At 36.4% G+C, this 22,187-nt stretch overlaps 1 protein-coding gene across 4 annotated transcripts in view; it reads left to right on the forward strand.

Moving 5' to 3' along the window:
- GABRG1 (gamma-aminobutyric acid type A receptor subunit gamma1) overlaps window positions 1–22,187 on the forward strand; it is a 60,588-nt gene that overhangs the window by 21,290 nt on the left and 17,111 nt on the right. For 3 of the 4 annotated variants that reach the window (XR_011680018.1, XM_071432457.1, XM_071432456.1), the window contains exons 3-7: window positions 5,061–5,128; window positions 17,134–17,354; window positions 20,103–20,185; window positions 21,362–21,499; window positions 21,628–21,780. Coding sequence is in view for 3 of the 4 variants with exons in the window: in XM_071432457.1 (XP_071288558.1) it covers window positions 5,061–5,128; window positions 17,134–17,354; window positions 20,103–20,185; window positions 21,362–21,499; window positions 21,628–21,780 (663 nt within the window). In the remaining variant the exon portion in view is untranslated. Of the gene's footprint in view, window positions 1–5,060; window positions 5,129–16,847; window positions 17,019–17,133; window positions 17,355–20,102; window positions 20,186–21,361; window positions 21,500–21,627; window positions 21,781–22,187 lie in introns of those variants that run through there. The other variant, XM_071432459.1, reaches the window with a different exon arrangement.

Below are 22,187 nucleotides of genomic sequence, written 5' to 3' on the forward strand. Positions count from 1 at the left end.
GTGGATAGTTGTTATTACCCCATAAGCAAAACATGGGTGAATAATTGCATCTCTCAAGTGCACTAAAATGAATAGTCATGTTCTAAGAGATATCAAGAATACATGGAAAATACAAGGCTTTCAAACTGAAGTGCTAATTCTCAAAAAATAAATGTATTAGAAAGCATTCTGTTGAACAGGTGCTCCTAGTGTAACAGCAATGAAAGTATGATATAGGCAGAAAAGTAATAAGATCAAAATTATGCCTAAAATTTTTAGGTTTTTTTATATTTTTCATATATTTGTAACTTTGCAGACTGTTAATGTATAGTTACAACTTTTACAACTTTTCCTGACTTCTCCCATCTTTTAACAAACTCCTAGTTGTCGCAGATATCTTTTCATTAAAAATCTTTCCTTAAGATTTTTTCTTCCTGAGAAGCTGAGAGGCTTCAGGAACAAAATGTAAACAATGGTGATCTGCTGCCGTGGAATGCAACAGGTGGATCTGTGATTGGTCTCATCTGCTTGTTTGTAATTAGTGGCCAATCACAGCAGAGCTGACTCTGACAGAGAGTCTGAGGCAGCTGCCTTTGTTATCATTCTTTCTTTTCTGTTCTTAGCTCAGCTATCCTTCTGAGATGAAACTTTTCCTTCTATTCTTTTTAGTGTAGTTTCAATGTAATATATATCATAAAATAATAAATCAAGCTTTCTGTAACATGGAGTCAGATCTACGTCTCTTCCCTCATCCCAAGACCCCTGTGAACACCATCACACATAGTAATACATTCTTGGAATTCTGTCTATTGGTCTAGCAAGGACATTTTGTTTTGCACCATACATTGTAGATACAATAATGTAGAGGGCTGAAAGATCGAGGAGCTCCAAAGGGACAGGACCTTGAGGAAGTTACCTAGCCAACTGTTCTTCTAATTGGACTATATTTGTTAGATATACTCATTAAATAACCTTATAAAAATTGTAGAAATACTGTAATGCATGTGCATATCACCATATTGTGCCACCGTGAATGCTTTCCATTAAGGACTTGCTTTTACATTCTCATTTTAACACTGTTTAGAAGGTTTTTGAATTTTATTCCAGGCAGCAAAACAAGTAGGAAAATACCAAGGAAAGTTAGAGAGAGATGTATTTTAAGAATATTTTCCAAGAATTGAAGAAAATTAAAATACAAGAGCAAAATGTAGAAGTACATATTCAGGGAGTGTTGATGGTATTGGACGTGTGCACTGCATAGAAAATCATGGAAATAATAAAATTGGTGGGGTAGGAGTATCTGCAAAAGATGGATTTCTTTTAAGTAGAAGTGCAAAAAGTTTAGAGAACAGAGCTCTGCCTTCATCAAAATCACTTTGAAAAAATTCTTCAGAGGTTGACCTGGAAGCCTGCTGTAGACACTTGAGACTAAATTTTCAATATAAGTAGCCATTAAAGTAATAATCTTAGATAGCTGATTGTTAGAATTATATTATTCCATTAAAAGCTATTACAAATTGAAGGACTCTGTTATTTCTGAATATGGTAGCCACCGAATTTATTTGCTGAATAACTACTTTATCACTATAGGGGATGCTTCTTTAGGCAAGTATTGAGGAGTTATAGAAAACATGCTCAAAGAAAATAAGCCTTGGTGAAGTCACAAAAGTGGTCTTAGTTAAAGAGCATAAGAAGTATTAATTAAAAACAAAGGTGATGTGGCTTAGACCTACCTTCATTAGAAAATGAGGGAATTGTGGTAAACTATGGGGTTAGTGAATTTAGGTGGACTACCATGCTCTAGGTTAATGTATTGAAGTAATGGATTGGAGGAATGAAAATAGCAGAATTAAGGAATAAAAAGTGCAATATTCTAGACTTTTACAATAATGATTATTATTTGTGTCAGGAGATAGATGTTTATAGAATGAGAATAGCTGATAAGAAGAGCTCTTAAGTGTAGCAAGAAGAGATATATCAAATATTAAAAGCTGAAAATTGAGCCTGCAAAAATATAGGGCTAAAAACCAGGCACTTTAAATATCAGGGGCAATTACTAAAATAATTTGTCAATTATTGAGATAGATTTATATTGCTATGATTTTTCTTATGAGGAATAAACATTTTTCAAAATTTTTAAACCCAGAAGAAGTTTAGTCTAATGAAAAAAAAGGTCAAAGCAGGAAATCAGAAAGTGAGTATATCTCTCTAGATTGGGCTTACCAAACAGGTTCCCTGGGTGCTTCAGCTGCATTAGAAGCTGACCTTATGGTCAGCTGCTCCTTTGTGCTCTTCTTTCTCTGTCTCCCCCTTCCTCTTGAATATGCACTCTCACCTTCTTGCTTTACTCTAGCCTGCATCATACTGTCTTTCAGTTTAAATATTGAAAGTGTTCAAGCCCTTTCTCCCCTTGTTTAGAGCACTGCTGCTCTGCACTTCATGCAGGATGTGTTAAATAGCCTTCTTCCTACTTGTGTTTTCAGGGCTGATAGCAAGTTTTAAAGTAAAATAGGAAGCAGTCAGGGTTGGAAAATCTTCTCAATTTGTTCTTCTCAAAGTATCAAGAAGATATTTTCCTCCAGCATTTGTAATTTTTATGAACTGTTATCACTTCTAGTTCAAGAACACAAGAAGTATTAATTAATCCTTCTAATTCAGAAGTACATTTCTCTGTACCATACAGAATAACTAAGGTAACAAAATAAGCTTCTTCCAGTCCTCTTGAATTGAGTTTCTCTCTCTGGATCATTTATGTCAATTAAAATAATTTCAACAGAGGCAGATTTTTAAACTGTTCACTAGCTCTTAATGCATCTTGTAATCTTACTCAGAGCAGTATGGAACTGGGAAAATTAACTGAGTGGCCCACTACAGGAAAGCCCTTGTGGCAGATGAAGTACTGCAAGATGCAAGTCAGAATTTCTTAAAATTGACACAGCCCCCATTAAAAACTGTGTCACTGACAGAGTTTGAAATTTAGTTGTTAATAAACATCCCAGTGGCTGGGATATCTATAGTGTGGTCTCATAGGAAATTTTTGATCAGGAATAATGATATTTTGAATTATTTTAGTAATTCATTTCTGTAGTTATGCTGGCAGATGACACAAATACTGTTGGAAAGGAGTGGCTGCATCTGCAGAGTATTTAGCTCCTTCAGTATAACGAATTGAGAGGGGAAAAAAGGAGGTGGAGGAGAAGGAATCCTGTGAGTTGTATTTCAATGAAGTATTCAACATTACTTGAGGAATAAGGCAAGATATACTTTAATCCACCTCCTTGTGTTCTGCTCTAGCAGTGGGGCTGCTGTTATAAAAATAAATAGGATTGCAAATTAAAGGAAGAGGATATCCATTTGCAGAATGTGATATATGTCAAAAGGATTTCGTTAGACATATGACTAAATACACACATTATAAACTTCTTACTCTGATATTTCAGTCTATGTGTATGGGTTCTTGTGTTGTCTCCCTTCCTTTATGAGCTTTGCAGAAATTGGAAACATTTGTAGCTCAGAATCAAAGAATGACAGAATTGCAGAATATTTTGAGTTGGAAGGGACCCATAAGTATCATTGCAGGAAGTACTTATTTTTTCCCCCAGGAAATAAATTGGTTTCCAGAATCTGTTTAAACTTTCTCTGAAGCATGCTGGGGACAGTATGGTGATCAAGTGACTCTGTGCTCTGTGGTCGTACAGAAAAACCTTTGTGCAGCCTCACTAGTGTGTCTTTCTGTCAGGCTTATGTTCACACCATTAACCAGATTTGGAATCAGGGCAAATTTCCTCCCAAGTGAGCTTGGCAGGGAAAAAGTATCTTGGGATATTTAGGAAATGCATCTTGCCTGTCATTGTAGTTGTCAAGGAGGTCACTGTTACAGTCTTGCTTCTTGTATATCTGTTAAAGTTTTCAGAAATTAGGTTTGTTGTTAAACCCTTGGCTTTTGCTGTATAAAAAAGGTAAATCTGATGACCTAGGGTCCCTCTCCTATGAAATCAAAATGCCTTTTTTTTTTTACCTTCCCACTTTTTTTTTATCTGCAGCTTGAAAGAGATGCTTGTTTTATTGTGCCACACCATAAAAGGACTAGCAGAGCTCTATTATTATTATCCCTCTTCATTCCATTGGGTACAAGGACATATATTCTCTTGTGTCCACATTCTGCTTCTCCAGCGCAAACCAGAAGATGCTTGGTAAAATGATGAAATTAGAATGCATCCTCTCCTCTTTCATTTGTGCCCTTTTTTCTGTATAAACCAGTTAGGAGGAAAAAAATGAGCTATGAGAGCTTCCTGTACTTCAGGTGTGCCTTTTATGGACACTCTTAGACTGTGCATCCTTCTGAAAATGTACAGAGTAGAGAGTACATTCTGTACTGGAATACATTTTTTAAAGTTTTTGGTTTTTTGTTTGCACAGTGAAAGTGTTTGCCCTGTTTTTAAAGAAAAATAAGTTTGGTAATGTTTACCTTTTAAATAACTTTAATTGATGAGCTTTCAATTTGGTCCTTTAACCAGTGTAATAATCAAGCTGATGAAAGAGCATTAATAATCCATAGGTGTGCTGTGGCTTTATGACTTGAAGAAACCTGTGGTGAACAGTTATTTTTTATCTGTTACATATTCTCAGTAGAAATTGATAGAAGGCACTTCATATTGATTCCTTGCAGCTGGTAAACACATTTGTCCCAGACCTCATGGTTTGTTTTATGAAAAAAATGTTCCAAACTTGTTTTCTTTTTAGGACTGCATTTTTATATTGGAAGAGAGTTTTTGGGTTTTTTTGTTTTATTTGTTTTTCCTTTCTGTGCCTTTTTGATCTGTCTTATATTGATCAAAAAGCACAGGTGGAGTTTGCATTATGAACTAAAAAGTTAAAGTTGATATTTCTAAAAAGTCATATGAAATAAGACAGCCAAGTCATATATGATCCTTTACAAAATGAAAAAAACAGAAATTAAATTGTTCTGAATCTAATAAAAGAATACCAGATGCACTGTTTTTAGTTAAATAAATTAAATTGCGCTAACAATGCACAGAGTTAATGAAATATGTAATTATTATGGTTACTATTTTGTTTAGTGAGAACTACAGTGATTGAAACAGATGTCTATGTTAACAGCATCGGTCCAGTTGACCCAATCAATATGGTAAGTTCTGATTATTGACACAAAATATCATCTGCATGTTGCTATGGGTTACTATTATGAAATAATTCTAATCTCATTCAAATTTTTCTTTATTTCTTACTGTGTATTCTTATGCTGTTGGATATGATTGTAGTTATTGCAGAGATACATTTAGTCCCTCTGTTTGAAATTGCTGTAATTTTAAAAATAGTTTTTCTTTTAAAAAGTCAGGTCACACAGAGTCCATTGTATCAGGTCCTTGTTTTATTTTGTGTTGAACATTTCGACAATATTTGTGTATATCTGTTTTATTTCTGGCCTGGTTTGATTTCCTAGAGCTACTCTTCAGAAAAAGAACAACTGATGCAGTATTTGACCAAAACTATTTTCGGTGAAGTGATCTATTGTTTAGTTTTTCTTCAAATTCATTCAAATCAAAATTTGAATAACTCTTTTGTTCTTCTTTTTCCATTTCTGTATCCTTTTCAGTGTGTGTATGTATAAATGACTGGTTTCCTAGAAGTTAAGAAATACATCTCACCTAGTTTGTGGTGCACCTTGGAGATCTGACCTATCTGTTTAGTACCGACACTGAAGTAACAGCCTTTACGAGGAAGTTGGGGATGTGGGATTGTCTTAGCTCTCTCAGACTGTGTGTTGTATGAAATGGGGGAGGCTTTAGAAAGGCCTTTTGGCATGACTTCTGCCCAGGACTAAGAAGGGGCCTTGCCTTCGGGTGATTTTGAGTTTACCTCCTTTACTTCCTCCCTACAGAATTGCTGACAGTATTGAATTTGCATGACAGAGAAAAGTTTTGTTCAGAGGCTAGAGCATGCCAGTGCAGAGGGCTTCTGAGAATTTCCTGAGAGTGCAGTAATTCTCAATTATTATTAAGAATCTTGTGGTTTAGACATGTGTCATCATGTGGGGGTGGAGAACAGAAACTTTCAGTGATGGGAAGCCAAGCCAGAAAATCCAGTGGTACTTAGATACTGTGGGAAAAGGTGCAGGTCTGTGGCAAAGGATACTCATTCTAGCATAATGGTCTAACCAGTTTAGGGTTGGCATTGCCTGGGGCTGTGGCAGGGAAGTCCATGTCCCAGGCCAGGACTGTATGTAATGAAATCTGTGACAGCATAAGAGTGACGGAGCGGGGAACATTTTCCAGCTTCCATGTCCAGTGTAAGTGGTGTCTTTGTTTTGTCTGTCTCCCTTCTGCAGTCTTTCTCTTTTGCTTCTCTCTGTCTAATCCTCTTCTGAATTAACTTACTGTGGAAGGAAACTGGGAGGATGTGTAAGGAGGATCTAGCAAGTAGTAGAGACTTCTTTTTCCAGTAACCTGTGTACATTCTTCAGAGGCTGTTTTTTCTGACAGTGATGCTGAAGCAGCATATCTGGGAGTATGTTTGTCTGAAAGCTTTAGAGAATATATATGAGTACTGAACATATGTGAATACTATGAGAACAAACAGATTTGTTTTTTTAATTGTCTATTTTCCTGTTGCTATTTGATAAACTTCCACTTTCATAATTGAGGTCTATGCATGACATTCATTCGAGTTTGTTTTTGAAGGCTGTTGTGTTTTGGCTTTTACTATTTAGCAAGATCTACAAACTATTTTAGATTCTATAGTCACTCCATGATTAAGATGCATTTTCCTAGATCTTGTGATCTCTTCAGGCATCTGCATCCTGAGTAAATACTTTAAACAAGTGTCTGGATCACTAGAGTATTTAGGCTTCTAATACTAAGTCTAAAGACTTGAATCTGTCTTTTAGAGCTAGTCTGTGCTATGTACTGTGCAACAACCATATAAAATGCAGCTAAGTGCCATTACATGGCACATTCAGGACTACCAGGGCATCAAGCCCAGCCAACATGGACTTGTGAAAGTAAGATCAAGGTTGACCAACCAAATCTCCTTCTATGACAAAGTGACCAGCTTAGTTGATGAGGGAAAGGCTGTGTTCTATTTAGACTTCAGTAAAATATTTTACACCATCTCCCACATCATCCTCCTGGAAAAACTGGCAGCTTCCTGAATGAAAGGAAGATCATGAGGGATGCACTTTGGCCCATACTTGAGAATTTGTGAGGTTCCCTAAAGGTTGTGTGGATTCAGTGTGCAAGTAATGGAAACTCTTGAAAAGTCAAGTATATACACTTAATGCAATTTGGTTTAATTCTCTTTCAAATGGCAGGAACTCTGTGATCAATTTGTTCATAAGACAGGACAAAAGTACCAATGGGTCTTTGAATATTACCTGTTTTTTATTGTACAGTATCTTCTTTGAAAGAAGTTATAATTATTTTTCCCAATGTACATTTTTATTTCAATTAGGGAAGATAGATTCCAATCATTGTGGTGCCTGTCAGCACTGCAAGTGATCATGGTTAATTGGCTTACTCAGATGACTGTTTGAGATTGACAGATGCTGTTCATGACAGCAGCTGAGTAAATATTTTTTTCAGTAGCCTTGAGCATTGTGGGGTTTTTTTATGGATTATACTTAAAAGTCAAACCAAATATTTCTGCTAGCATTTCTTGTGTAACCATCTCTAGAAATTGAGTAATACTTCACAAGTACAATTTAATGATTGTTCTCTCTTTTTTTTTATTCCCTCAAAAGATTAGCTTTAATTGATTAATCTGGTTCTTGCAGTTTGATTACTGTAATTGGAAAATACTTCTAAGATTTTCTTGTTCAGGGAGAATCAGCCAAATACATGCAGTATTCTGCTCGTACTGGGACAGCATAGCAGTTCCTTTTCAGCAGCTGGTCCCAATCCCTGTGATCAATTTGAAGGGAATGGTGAGGGGTGAGGGAAAATGCAGTTACTGTACAATTAATGTGCTGAACAGTTACTGTACAGAAAATACAGTTAAAGTACTCTACTGTACTCACATGTGTTGCTGTAGCCTTCTGAAACCAAAGCAGCAAACGGACATCTTTTTAGTCCTGACTTTAAACAGCATTCAGTATTTTTCCTGTTTTCAGCTGCAGTTTACTAATTTTCCTTTAATAAGTGTGAAGCCAGGAGAGGTACTGAAGGTTCCACACAAGTCCACTAGGAAAATCCATGCTCTTTGCTGTAAAATATGGCCTTCTATGTGCCATGTAATAGCATTGCTATGTAAGTCTTTTTGTGCTGTGGTTTGTTCTTAAATCTTAGATTAGTTTATGCTTTAGGAAATACTGGTTTTGTATTGTACCACTGCATCACTTAAGCCACATCTGGCATGGTGGCAATAATGATAATAATCAATAGAGTAGTAGTAGTAGTACTAATACTACTACAACTACTGTTTATTTTTACTTCACTCCCCTGATTTCAGTAGAGTGTGCCAGCACACTGTTTGGAAATCCTGTTTGTTTCATCTCAGATTCCTAGCATTCACAGCCAGAGCAATAACCAAACTGCCTCTGAAGTACCTGAGCTTTCATACATAAGTGCTCTGTAGTTGCACAGGGCTAATCTGTGATACTGTAACTTGTTATAGAAATGGCAGGAGTGCTGAGCTGTGGATGTGGATAGGGCCAGGCAACAATTCTGAAAAAGCTTCCTTTTTACCTGTGGTCAATCTGTCAGTGTGTTGTGATAAAGTCTCAGTTTCTTGTGTTCGTAGCATTTGTCTATTTAAGTATTGATGTGAATGTATTTCTTAAAGCTTTTCCTTTGTTGCTTCTGCACCGTATGTCTTCTATGGTCACCTTTTCTTCTCCTGCACTCAGTTTCTTCTTGGAAGTTTAATGCACAAATTTAGACACCTTTCTTTGTCAATAGCCTGCTATTCTGTGTCTCCTTTTGTCCTAAGGAATCTTAGTTCTGTCCTGTGTCACTCATATGTGTTCACAGTTGTTTTGTTAGCTCAATATGGCTGAATTGCAGCTTTAAAGCTTACAAATTTTCACGCCTTATTCACTCTCAGTTGCTGTGAATAATCATTAATTTTTGCCATTGAGGACTGGAATCTAAAAATTTTCTATGATGTATGAGTCTTAGAACCAGGAGTAGTCTCAATTTTAGTCTTGCAAATTCTGAATACAAAGAGATTTTATATTTCTTTATTTTTTAACCCATTGCATGAAAACTCTTGTCCAAATCCCCATTGTTACGCTACATATTTCTGTAACCTTTCCAGCTGCAGCTTGGCTCCACTCATAGCATCTAAAGATGTCCTACAGGTAGAACTTTCCACTTTTTCTCCTGACTTATCTCTTGTTCAGGTTCTTCTTTTGACTTCTCTTTCATTATATTTCACACATAAACTATTCCCTTTCACTTTCAAGGTACTTCAAAACCTGTCCTCAGCGATTTTTAGTTGTTTTTTTTTTCCTCAAGAGGCCATTTCCTGCCTCAGATCTTGCTAGTTTCTGCTCCCATGCTTTCAACTTTTTATATTAATTTCTCCCAAGCTGCCCTTTATGCTTGAAAGAAACTTCCTAAAAATGTCTGCAAAGCAACTTCATTGTTTCTCATTTTGTTTCTGTTTAAACTTACTTTTCCTTTTGCTCATTTCCCATTTTTCCCCCTCTGTGAAGGTTACAAAATATCACAAAGAATTAAGCTCATGTCGTGCTAAAGTTGTTATCTGTAATTATGCCCCCGTTGGCTTTCCAAATCTTGCCTTTTATGCTAAATTCAGGCCATCAGCTCCTTGCAGAGGTTATGTATCCTGTATAAGCAATATTGAGTGCCTGCATAGTTCAGTTATGATCTGAGATGATCTAAACCGAGACTAATGTTAGTGTAAGTATTACATAGCACTTCGCTGAGAAGGTAAGGGTACTTACTTTGCCCAATTTTAAATTTCATTGAGTCTTTCACATCTGGGTGCTTATTTAGACCACCACGGAGAATGCACATTTAAAACACTTTTTCTTGGGCTATATTGAAGTGTGTCATTCACAAGCATACAGAAAATGCTGATTGAAATGTTGCCTTTTTGAATAACAGTGGTGTCTCAAGTGTAGAGTTTTATCCCCACAACAGGTTATGTTCTTGAGACCAGTAAGACTAGTAAGTAAGTAGAGGCTCCTTTTACGAAGTTCTTCATGGCTATACGTGCTCTTTTATATTATTTATCTTGTATAGTGTAGCAGATGATTGGTGTTTGAAGGTGATTTCTGCCCCATCAACCAGAAAACCAAAAAGGTATACTGTATTTCATGTGGGATCATGTATTTTACAGGAGTTGCAGAGTAGAAACCAAGCCACAAATAAGTCTGTCTGCCATCAGTGTTGGGATTTTTAACCATGGCAGGAAAACCATGTACATTAAAGACCAAACAGTAGGTGAGCAGTTAGTCTTGCTTTCAAAACAGTTGCACCACACTGAACGGTGAAGTATTCCCTTTGCTTCTAAAGAGAAACTACAAAACCATGTATGCTTGAGTAATGTAAGGCTTTGCTGCTAAAGTTGCCTGTGCGTCCAGTTTTGGCTAGAGTGTCTCTAATTACAGCAAGGTAAATGTAGATGCTTACTTTAGAAGGTACAGTCAATGGAGCAGATAAATCACTATTGACAATCTCTAAGCCAAATCCTTAATCCATTTATTCATGTGGTTTTATATATATATATGTATTTACACATTTGGTAGTTGGTTTCTTTCTATTTTTGTGGGGCTTTTTTGTTTGATTGGGTTTTTTTTGTTTCAGTTTGGTTTTTTTTCAGTTTTTGGGTGTTTTTTGGTTGTTGTTGTGGGTTTTTATTTTGTTTTGTTCTGAGTTCTCTAGTTTTTTCTAGAGTTTAATGTTTGTTCATGAGAGCTACTGGCTGAAATATTCAAAATTCTATTGAAAAGTAAATTAAAATTTTTTATATAATTTTTACCATGAGAATGTATATAGATTATGTATATAACTTGTCTACTTCCTCTCCTTATGCTCTCTTCAAATGACCAAATCTGATGAAATAAAAGCGTAGATTTTTCTGCAGTGCTTAAGTTTCTTTTCTAGCTAATCCTTTCACTATTGGCAGGATTTTAATGATAGCTCATAATCTACAAAACATTGAAATAAGTCTTGCCTTTGTTGTTTGCATCTGTCAATTTGCATGTTCAAAATAAGGACTAGATTCGCACAGATGCCAAATTATGATGTGAAGAGTGAGATTTTTTTCCTGAATTGTGACTATGTAGGTCTTGCTGTACTCCCTCACCTTCTGTAGATATGATTTGCCATATTTCCACTTACCCTGTATGTTCTCACAGCATCCTCCAGTGTGATTATCTGTACAGTTATAGCAATCTGACTGATTAAAACTCTGGAAGCAGACACAATGCACTTCTGTTCACTGCATGAATTCTGTTAATTGCATGGCTGCAGCATCATTAATGTAATATTACAGGTATGTGTCAGAAGCACTGTGGTTTGTTGGATCTCTTAGGTTTCACCCTAAGGTCAGTAAGTTCAGATTGCTTTAGAGACCAAACAAAAATGGCTTAATAAACCAAAAAATTTTACTTTTTCTTTGGTCTCGGCCATGGGGACTAAGTTCTGAAACCACTGTTGGCCCTGAAGCAGCTAAAAAAAACTCTTTAAAGGGCTTTTAAAGTAACCTACCAGGCAGAGTAGCCACATTTTCAACATTTTGTTTAGAGGTTATGCATCAAGGATAGGTTAAGTATTTTAATAAATTACTTTATGGCCCCTTATTGATGTTCAAAGAAATTTGGGTGAGGGAAAAGGTAAAGGTTACGAGTGTTTATTGGCACCCCCCTGGGCAGATGAAGATAAATTGACTAATTCTTGATGCTTTATTTTGTGCTTACCTCCTAGGAAAGCTTGTGGTTACTGGTTTTGTTTATGACTTTTTTTTTTGTTTTTAAAATCTTTTCATCAGAATACTAAATTGGTATTTGGTATTAAATCACATCTCTTATGGTGAAAACATATAGGCTGGTAGAATGCTTTCTTTGGTTTCCCTTTCTTTTTTTTTGCTGTAAAATTCCCTGCCTCACTGACATTGAATTCCAGTTTAAGAAATTAGAATGCTGAATAGAATGATAAAACACCTGACTAAAGTCATATCTACTTGTTAGTTCAACTGCTTTGAGAGGCTCCATATGAAACAGATTTCAAAATATGCCATTACAGGAACACTGAACTGTCCTTCACACAAAATTTTGAATCTAGTAGAAAAGCTGTGGTGGGTTTCTGAGCAAAGATGAAATGATAGGAATATGTTTTTATTTATTTTTCTATTAAATTCGCTGGTCATTAGCTGTATTGGAAGTCTGTAGCTTGCAAAAATTTTTTTTAGTTCTGAGTTTGGTTTTGGGACTCTTTCTTGATTTTCTGTTTCAGAAAACAGAACTAGGCAACTTTCTTCTGTTCTCAGACAAAATGTGTTGCATTTAATATAATCCAGCCAACAATTTAGCTACTTGTTACTTGCCTTCTCCAAATTTTTTTTTTATTCTGGAATATCAAATCAGTTGTTGGACTGTCAGGGAAAATATACAAAAATTCTTTATTTCTTTTTGCTACATTTTTTCCTATCCTTATTGATATTATATTGGAATTTGTGTGGTGCAGTTGAGAAACAGAAACAATCGTATTAGATGATATCTGACTCTCTTTCTTTCACAGCTTTCCAGTAAATAAAAAAAGCAATCCACTGACCTTTTTCAAAGTCTGACTTTAATTGAACTGTTCATGACAATGAAATGTATTGAGGATTTTATTTATCCCCCTTCAGTAGCTGTTCCTGCTTTGTTTGAAGTAATTGTTTTTATATATTAAATGACTTCCACTGAGGCTATGAATCTGTTTTTCAGTAGTCACAGTTTGTGCCCTGCCTGGCCCTTTAATGGTAATCTCTGATTAGTCACACTGTTCCCAGCCTTTGGAGTTTGCTAAGATCTTTTAGAGAGGATAGAGATGGAGGAGGATTGAAGTTATCTGTAAATAATTAGGCAGGTGGGCACTCCATGCCAGCTGTGAAAAAAAGTACTCAGAGATTTAATCAAATGCCAAATAGGAGCCAGTATGTGCCATTGTTCTTGGACCCTGTGAGGTTAAATATGAATAAGCTGTGACTAACGCAGCCATAGATGGATTCCACTTTATTCTGCATGCCTATTTTGCCATTAGTTTAATTTGAAAGAGAGGGTAGTAAACCAATTTTTATGGTTGCACAGTGGCATTAAATGGTGAGTTTCATCAAAGACTAGTAGAAGTGATAGAAGTGTTAATTTTAAATTTTGTAAGAAAACAAGGAAAGCAAGATAGTTGGCTAGAAAGATGTGTTGCAATAAAAGAATATTGCATTAATCTTGTTGCTGTTATGCTTGCTTATGCAATCTCTGAAAAAAGATAGGGCTTTTATTCATCTTGTTTCAGAAATAAAGTACTCTCAGAAAAGACGGTATGGTGATTTTTCTACTAATTTTTAATAACTTTTAGGGACCCAGATTTCCCACTCTTAAAAGGAAGTAGGAAATATTTTGGGATAAAAATGTGGTCACATGTAAGATGCATTTTGTGAAGATTATGTGCTGCCTCAAGATGTGTTATGTACCCTCAGAGAGGTCTTAGGGTAAATAGATACGCTGAAGAATTAGTTAGTAATGTCACCAAGGCAGATGGTAGAAGTGGAATAAATGTTCTTGGGTGAAATCAGAGCACTATCTCTGGGTTCCTTCCGAAAGAGCAGGGTGAGTTGCTGCTGCCTCCCACCATGAGGCTGCAAGTCCATGTCTTTCAGGTGGGATGCATGGTAGGATTATGCCTGTAGTTGGCTGATTCCAGAGGGAGAGGGAGAAGGATGTGTCTGAGTGCAGAAGTGTGAGTTTATACAAGGAGGACAAGTCTCTTCAGGTGTGTTACAAGAGGCTAGCACTTGGATCTCATTTGACATACAGCAACATGCTTGGAAACAAGACATTACTAATTTTCTGACATTAAATTATTGTGTACTGGGTTATTTTTGAAGAGTTATAAATGTATTGTGGGAACTCAGCACGTCACTCCGGATGTCCAGAGCTACCAAGAGAACCCTTGGGGGGCTCGGAAATCCTGGAATGTTGCCAGGAGCGTCTGGTGGCTTGACTTCGATCCCTCTATGGATTTGCCACCTCTTTGAGGACATGAGAGTCACTTGGGAATGAATGGTGCAGGAATGATGTATTTACAGGGTGAAATATAGATTTTAGAGTTGTGGTACAGGGGGTTATGGAGACAAGATGGAGGGATCAGGGTGTGTCTTGTCCTTCTTCTTTCTTCTTCTTGTCATCCATTTTCTGTGGTGATGTTGGCACTTGGGGATTGGTCCATGGTGAAGGTGCACTTGCTAATATGGGAGAAAGGTATTGGGAAATAAAGGTAAATATAAATATAATAAAGGTAAATAAGGTTTTTAGTATAAAAAGACACAACCACCCCGTGGGTGGTCAGAGTGCCCTTGGCTGCCTTGCAGGTCAGACCTCTGCTGGGCAGAAAGAAAATTCTGTAGATAAGAAATAATAAACAATCTGAAGATCGAAAAACTGAAGAGTCCAGACTCGTCCTTTGAAACGCGGGCTGCCCCAGAACCACCCTATGCGTGTCTGGGCAGAGACAGACAGCCGACCGGACTATGTATCATGAAGAATTATTCTTGGTGGGGTTTTTTTTTTGTTTTTTTTGTTTTGTTTTGTTTTTTTTGTTGTTTGTTTGTTTTGGTTTTGTTTTGGTTTGGTTTTGGTTTGGTTTTTTTGTTTTGTTTTTGTTTTTTTTTTCCCCCAAGGGTTTTCTAAACAGCTTCTCTAATACATGCTGGTTTAATCTGAGGTAGAACTATTTTTCTGCTTAGTAGCTGGCACAGTGCTGCTGTTTGGAGTTAGCAGGATACAAACCTGCACATTTAATACTGAAAGGCAAAAGAATACAAGCATCTGAGTCTGCTGAGGCCATTCCCTTGTTCTTTGTGTTCAAAATAATCTTCCTTTTTTAGTCTAATTTATTAGGGTTGCAGGTATTCTATGACAAGCTGTGTTTTCTTGCTTGGGTGGATTTGACTATAATGACTTAGATAAATTTTTTTTCTCAAACCAGTCATTGCTACTGTGAAGTGGCTGTTAAGAGTAGCACCTTCAAACTCAGATGGTCTTCACTTTTCATACATTTCATCATGTCTGTTGATTCTGCTCGCTTCTTTTTTCATTTCTCCTATTTGTATTGTAAAGGCAATGCATAAATCTTTGTTCATTCTGTCCCATTAAAGCCCATTAAAACACTTCTCTGGTGCCCTGCCTTGGGCTCTCCTTCATACTACAGCAAGGCAAGTTTCATTTTCAGTTGTAACTACAAATAAGCACAGAAAGCTGAATTTTAAGCTTAAACAGTTCCAGGGTTTTCACAGGTATCTGGAATTCTGTTTGCAGAAAAAGAAATAAGTCAAGGACTTGTTTTGACCTTCAGAATCTTCCTCTGATGGCAGTGACTCTCAAGAAATATGCAACGTTTTAGAACAAAGTCACCTTAAAACTACATTTTTATAGTATTTTTGTTCTCTCTGTCTCTCCACTGTTTGCCTCATGCATTACTTGTTCATAACCTTTGGAAAACACTAAGTTACCAGGTGGTAATTCATCTGCCATACATCACAGAGCAAGAGGAAACCTCCCTCTAGCATATCCGTTTCCTGAATTTGTAACTTCTCCCATCTGGAGAGGTGGGAAAATTAAGAGAGATTAAGATAGTTCTTGAATATCTGCCTTGGTACTTCTCAAGGATGAAGTGCCAAATTTCTCAAACTTTCCTAAGAGATGGGTGGTATCAGTTGCTGAAGCTAGTGAGGAACCTGTAACTTGTACAGTTGGCTGCTGTGATTGCTTAAAAGGAAAATGAACAAAAAAAATCCACTCCAATCAATGAAGCCTTTAGCTTTCATTTAAAAACAGAATTGATTGACTGCACTATGGGTTTTTATTGACCAAGTAAACAAGTGCTTACCCCTTTGGCTCAAGCAAGAGTGTGGACACCGTCTCTTCCTCACTTTCTCCTGTCCATTCAACCCATAACTGAGAGGTGAGCAACCAGCACCCAGTGTTTCAGCTTGGCCTCCAGCTCTTTCCCTGCAGGGGAGCTGCCCAGTTCTCATTGAAGCCCTCATGGGGCAGCTGTGCAGGAAAGATCACATCTGCTGTGGGGTAGGGAGACTGTTGCCATTAAGGTCGGAGTATGGTCTAGAGCTCTGACAACACGGAGAGCTGCTGCTTTACCCCTTTGTCTGAAGTGCAGAAACGACTGGCTGGATTCTTCAGAAAGAAGAATTTTTAATGCATCTGTATTGATATCCCTCTCAAGTTTTACTGTGTCAAGAATTATTTCATAAAATGAGGTTACCTTTTATCTATTTATTTTGGTTTTCACCTTTCTTTTCTGGCCATAAGTCTACAGAGGAATTTGATTTTCTATTACAGAAGGACTTCCTTGAGGCTTTAACAAGTAAAGTGGAATTTCTTCAGGGAAATTTCCTTCTTGATTATGATTATGTATACTTTTGTGTGTATGTTGGTAGGTGTACAAGGCAGATGGTAACAGATAGTTCTGCAAACTGGCATGTTTGATTTCCACATATTCATGAATTCTTCATAATCTGAAATTTCTTGAAAAATGTTAACTTGTGTGTTGAAAAGTTTGGGGGAAAACATTGAAAGCTGTCTTTGTTTGGTTCTTAAAAGTATAGAATATCTGTCTTAACATAGTCTAACCCTGAAGTACTAAGGTTGCCCTTAAATTTCTGTCCAGGGCCCCCAGAGGTGATTGCAGTGTGCGGGAACTTCCAAGTTACACTCCCATCACATATCTTCTTCCTGAAGTAATCAGTGTGTGTCAGGGGAGAGGAGGTAGCGACAGAAGGCTGTGTGCATCTTTTGTCTCTCATTCTGGGTTCCCTGGCTGCTGTCTGCTATGCAAATGGTAATACAAACGAGAATAGAGGAAGTGCCTTCGGATTTCTATATCAGTCAAAAAACAGTTGGCTTGCCGATGTTGGTAAACGTAAACATAGATATGGTTGTTTCTCTGTTTTTAGGAATACACTATAGATATAATTTTTGCCCAGACTTGGTATGACAGTCGTCTAAAATTTAACAGCTCAATGAAGGTGCTTATGCTTAATAGCAATATGGTTGGAAAAATCTGGATCCCAGACACTTTCTTCCGGAACTCAAGGAAATCTGATGCTCACTGGATTACAACTCCAAACCGTTTGCTTCGAATCTGGAGTGATGGAAGAGTATTGTACACTCTAAGGTGGGTTTTTATTATTTGGGTAGAAAAATAATCAAAACATATTCCTGTTATGATCAGGAATATGAAAATAATGAATATGAATCAAATTCCTGCCATCTCTTTTGTTATGGACCATAGGAATTTGCAAGGAATTGATTAAATAAGAAAATAAAAAAGATCATTTGATCATGAAAAAATTAAATTTGCAGTATTGAAATATAATGCAGAGATAATTGACTAAGGACAACTGAAGGTAATAGCAAATTTTGATCTCATTTAGGTACAGGCAAGATTTAAAAAAGGATGCTATTATAGTATATAGCATCATGGTGGTCTGTCACTAATATATTGCAGATAAATTATTTTTGGTTGAAATACTTTAAAATCTAATTTCCACCAAATTATATTCTGTAAGTAAAATATTAAATGCTTCAAATAATGAAAATTATAAGAAGTTTGATTAAAGCTAAGGCCCCAGTCCTGCACGTACTTCTTAACATATTTACACTTGTAAGCTATTAAAATCAGCAGATCTATTCATCCAGAATAGGCATAAACAAACATGTTGGTGATAATTCTACTTGGCAAATGGGAGATGCGTGTGCTGCTTTTAAGCTTAAGGCTATCTGTACTGATTTTTGAGTCACTTTTCAAACAGTTCTTGAAAGGCTGTAGTCTACAGAAAGTATTTTAGGGTCATCTCTGTCATATTTTCTAAATATGCTGAACAAATCCTGTAATAAGTCGGGGCTGATCAAGAAGTAGTCTATGCAGAGGATGCCATAAATATGATTTTGTTCTTAACAGTTTGTTTATTTAGTTATCTACTTAAAACAAAAAGCGCCACTTTAAATTACTTTCTTCTCAATCATTTATGCTCTGTTCATATGCAGTATATGTTGTATGAACAATGTATGAATTTCTCATGTATCAAATGTAAGAATTAGAATGCTTTACAAGGATTCTCTTCACTTAATTTTTTCGTAGTATGCATTATTTGAGAGCATACATCTCTGAAGAGCACTTTTTAAATGGTTTATTATGCCAGTTGGTGTTTATAAAAGTCTCTAGAGAGCCCCTTCTGTTGACATGCTAATTTTTTTTTCTTTTTCTAATTAGCAATTGTAGAGTCATACTTGGACTTTACCCTTCCATTGTCCTTCATTTTCAATGAAAAAAAAAATTTCTAAAGAGATTCAAAGTAAGAGAAAGAAATAAATATGAGCAAAAAATCATGTGAGCCCTCAAAGAGCAATAGGTTAGAATTACTGTGTCAGAACATGAGAAATAAAGTGCAATGAGCTGGAAACAGAACAGCAGAACAGGCTGTCACCCTGCACTGCAACACACCAACATCTGTATGGGTGAAGATATGGCCTGAATTTGACCTAAGGTAAAACAACATTTGAGAGGTTCATATCTGGCTTGTTGAAGGAACAACAATATGATCTGACAGTTCTCCAGGTTCGTGGGCTCCCCTGTATCACCACTCTTTCCTTGTTGGTAATTGAGGGGGCAGACATGGTGAAAATATTAACCAGCCTTACCGAACGTCCTCTGAGGGTGTCCATGGTCTGTCCATTGCACCTTCTGTGATTCCAGATCTAGTTGTGGTGCTTTGAACACAAGGCTCATCTTGTTTTCTTTTTCTTTGAGTGTTTAACAATCCAAAAATCGAAAGTGGAAAGTAAAGGCAATAAATGCATAGACCATAGCTAAAAAATTTGGAAAAGATCTCCATAGCAATGCAAGTATTCTGCTTGAAAGGGTGGGGAAGGGTCTTTCTTCCTTTCTCTCACAGGTTCCTTATAAACCTTTGGTCAGGTCATAGTGGCAGTTTGTGTAGAATAAATACTTTGTTCAGAGACTTATAAAACTATCTGGCAGCATGTCTCAGAGTCTTTTCCTATCTCTTGTCTAATATGTAAACATTGCACACAGTCAAGTATGTGAGCATTATGGCAATTTTTAAAGTTGATTTTAGAAGACATTCTGCCTTTCTATACAGTGTTGCCAACAAAGGAGGAGGTATTTTAAATGCAAAGAAGTCAATTTGAAGTCTAGCCCCTTGCTTTGGCTTACTAGTGAAAGGTGGCAGAACTGGGTTTTGCACTTATTCCTTGGAAGTCATGTGGAAATTCGTGATAGCATTTTCAAAAGCAGAAAGTGATTTAGTTCAGACAGTTATGAGTCCTAAACCAGTTCTAAAATGTTTATAAGTTGTAAATGATTTGAATGCCTTAGACATTAAATAGGTAGAAACATAGTTTGCTTTTCCTATCCAAATGCTTTTTTCACCAGAACTGCTTCCATGAGTATAGAGCAAGTCCAGTGTGCCCCACAATTTTTCTCTTATGTAGAGCCACCAGATACAATGATGACAAATGCCATGTGACTTGATCAATGTGTTCTACAAAAGCTTCCTTTTTGTGCTATCATAAGCTCCTCTCTTTCCCCTGTCTTCAGACCCTAATTTTTATCCCTTGTTTCTTGAAGAGCTGAGAGGTGCCCCAAAATCAATTGAAATTTTGGAAATGGCTTGAAATACCAATTGAAACAACACAGATCCTCAAGTTGCATGCAATAATAATTCCTGTTTTGTTCTTTGGTACTAATGCTGGATGTTGTTTTCCTGATACACAGGAGGCTATTCATAATATCCATTAATTGGCAAAATTTATTTCTGTGCATGTTGTTTACTATGTAGTATGAAGTGTCAGAATTCTTGAATATAACCTGTTTTCTTCTTCCCCATCTTTTTCTAATTAGGTTGACAATTAATGCTGAATGTTATCTTCAGCTTCATAATTTTCCTATGGATGAACACTCTTGTCCTCTGGAGTTTTCAAGCTGTACGTGGTAAAACACTTTTGTCCTCTTTACATTCAGCTTTATATTTACTTAAATTTTGGCCTCAGGAGAGAAAATGTTTCCTTTTTAAAGCCTTGAGGCAAAAGAAAGAACTGACCATTCATGTTTTGACTGGATTTATTGTATTACTTAATACACTAATGAATTACTTGAATAACATGTATTTTTTGCAACTTTAAAAATAGTCTTTTTGCTTAGGAGTCTAATACAGTGCCTATTACAGTTAATGGAAATGCATTCTCCTGGAAAAACTTTGTTTTCTTATGCCTGCAACTTTGAATTAGTTTCATACGGTGTACTTAAAAGGAAGAATAAGATATGTCTTCAACTTGCTTCTATAAATGCTGAATCAGTAGAAGTCCTTTTCCTTTCAGTGGAACTTAGTTTATATGAGCAAACCCCCTACCTTCAGGCTCTATTTTTGATGCAAACTATGTTAAAACAATCCTAGGGAATTGTGCTATTGTAATCATACAATCATTAATGTTGGCAAAAAATTCCAGTGTCATCAAGTCCAACCTATGACTGAACACCAACGTCTCAACCATAGTGCCATGTCCAGTCATTTCCTGAGCGCCTCCAGGGATGGTGACTCCACCATCTCCCTGGGCAGCCCCTTCCAATGCTTCACAACCTTTCAGTGAAGAAATTCTTCCTGATATCCAGTCTGAACCTCCCCTGATGCAGACATGGGGCCATGTCCTCTCACCCTGTTACTGGCTGCATGGGAGAACAGGCCAACTCCTGTATTGCTACAGCCTCCTTTCAGGAGGTCTACCCTAAACAATCAAATTAGGTACTGAGAAGTGTACTTTTAAGCTCTTTCTGATCATTTAATGATAATGTAATGACATTTGTGATTTAATAGTGATGATTCTGAGCCAGTTTTTACTACTGGAGTTTGAGAATACCATGTAGATATTTTCTAAACATTTGTATTTACACAGTTTTTGATTGATTGTACATGTACCTAGACTTAAAATTGAGACCAATTATTTTGTGGTTAAATTTTAAGTTTATCAAAAGGACTATAGATGGTCTCAAATCCACTTAATGTACAGCTCTGGTTTAATTTATAAGTAACTTCAGAGATCAGAAAGTGTGCTTTCTATGTACATTCTATGGCTTAGTGTTTGATTTTTTTTGTTTCATTCTAGATGGATATCCCAGGAATGAAATTGAATACAAATGGAAGAAAACCTCTGTTGAAGTGGCAGATCCAAAATACTGGAGGTTGTATCAGTTTGCATTTGTAGGGCTACGAAATACCACTGAAATTTCTCATACCTTGTCTGGTAAGGCAGTGTTGAGTATTATTTTGTGCAATATCTATTTAGATCAAGACTAACATATAATGATACAATTGAAAACCATATGATATGTCATATAAATATTTTTTGGTTTTTTTTTTTTTAATTTTTAGGTGATTATATTATTATGACAATATTCTTTGATCTCAGCAGACGTATGGGATATTTTACTATTCAGACATACATTCCTTGTATACTCACAGTTGTTCTTTCATGGGTGTCATTTTGGATCAATAAGGATGCAGTTCCTGCAAGGACTTCTCTGGGTAAGAATGTCTTTTTTCAGCCTTGAAGGATCTGGTACTCCTAAAGAAAAGAAATGTGCAGCAGGGAGTAAATTAACCACAATTTATGCCCCTTCAGATTGTGACCATTGGTCATTCTCTCTTTTGAACTGCAACAGTAAAAGTAGGGGAGTCCTGCTGTAGTTGTGTGGAAGAGTTAAAGGAAGCAAAGCTGAGCATGGAAATCCTGATCCAAGTTTGTCAGTCTGCTGTTGTTCACATTAATACGTTTTTTCTTCTTTATGGCTTTTTATCATCTCCAGGGACTGTCATGTGGCAATTATTAGTCTGACAATTAGCATTATGGAACAAATCAAGTCATTACTACATGACCAAAAATGGTGTAAATCTGGTTTAGTTTTTTTGTTGCTTTTTTTGTGTTGTTGGCA

The sequence above is a fragment of the Agelaius tricolor genome, unplaced genomic scaffold (genome assembly GCF_023055355.1).
Source record: "Agelaius tricolor isolate 1412-34295 unplaced genomic scaffold, bAgeTri1.0.p SCAF_8, whole genome shotgun sequence".
In the NCBI taxonomy this organism is placed as follows: Eukaryota; Metazoa; Chordata; class Aves; order Passeriformes; family Icteridae; genus Agelaius; species Agelaius tricolor.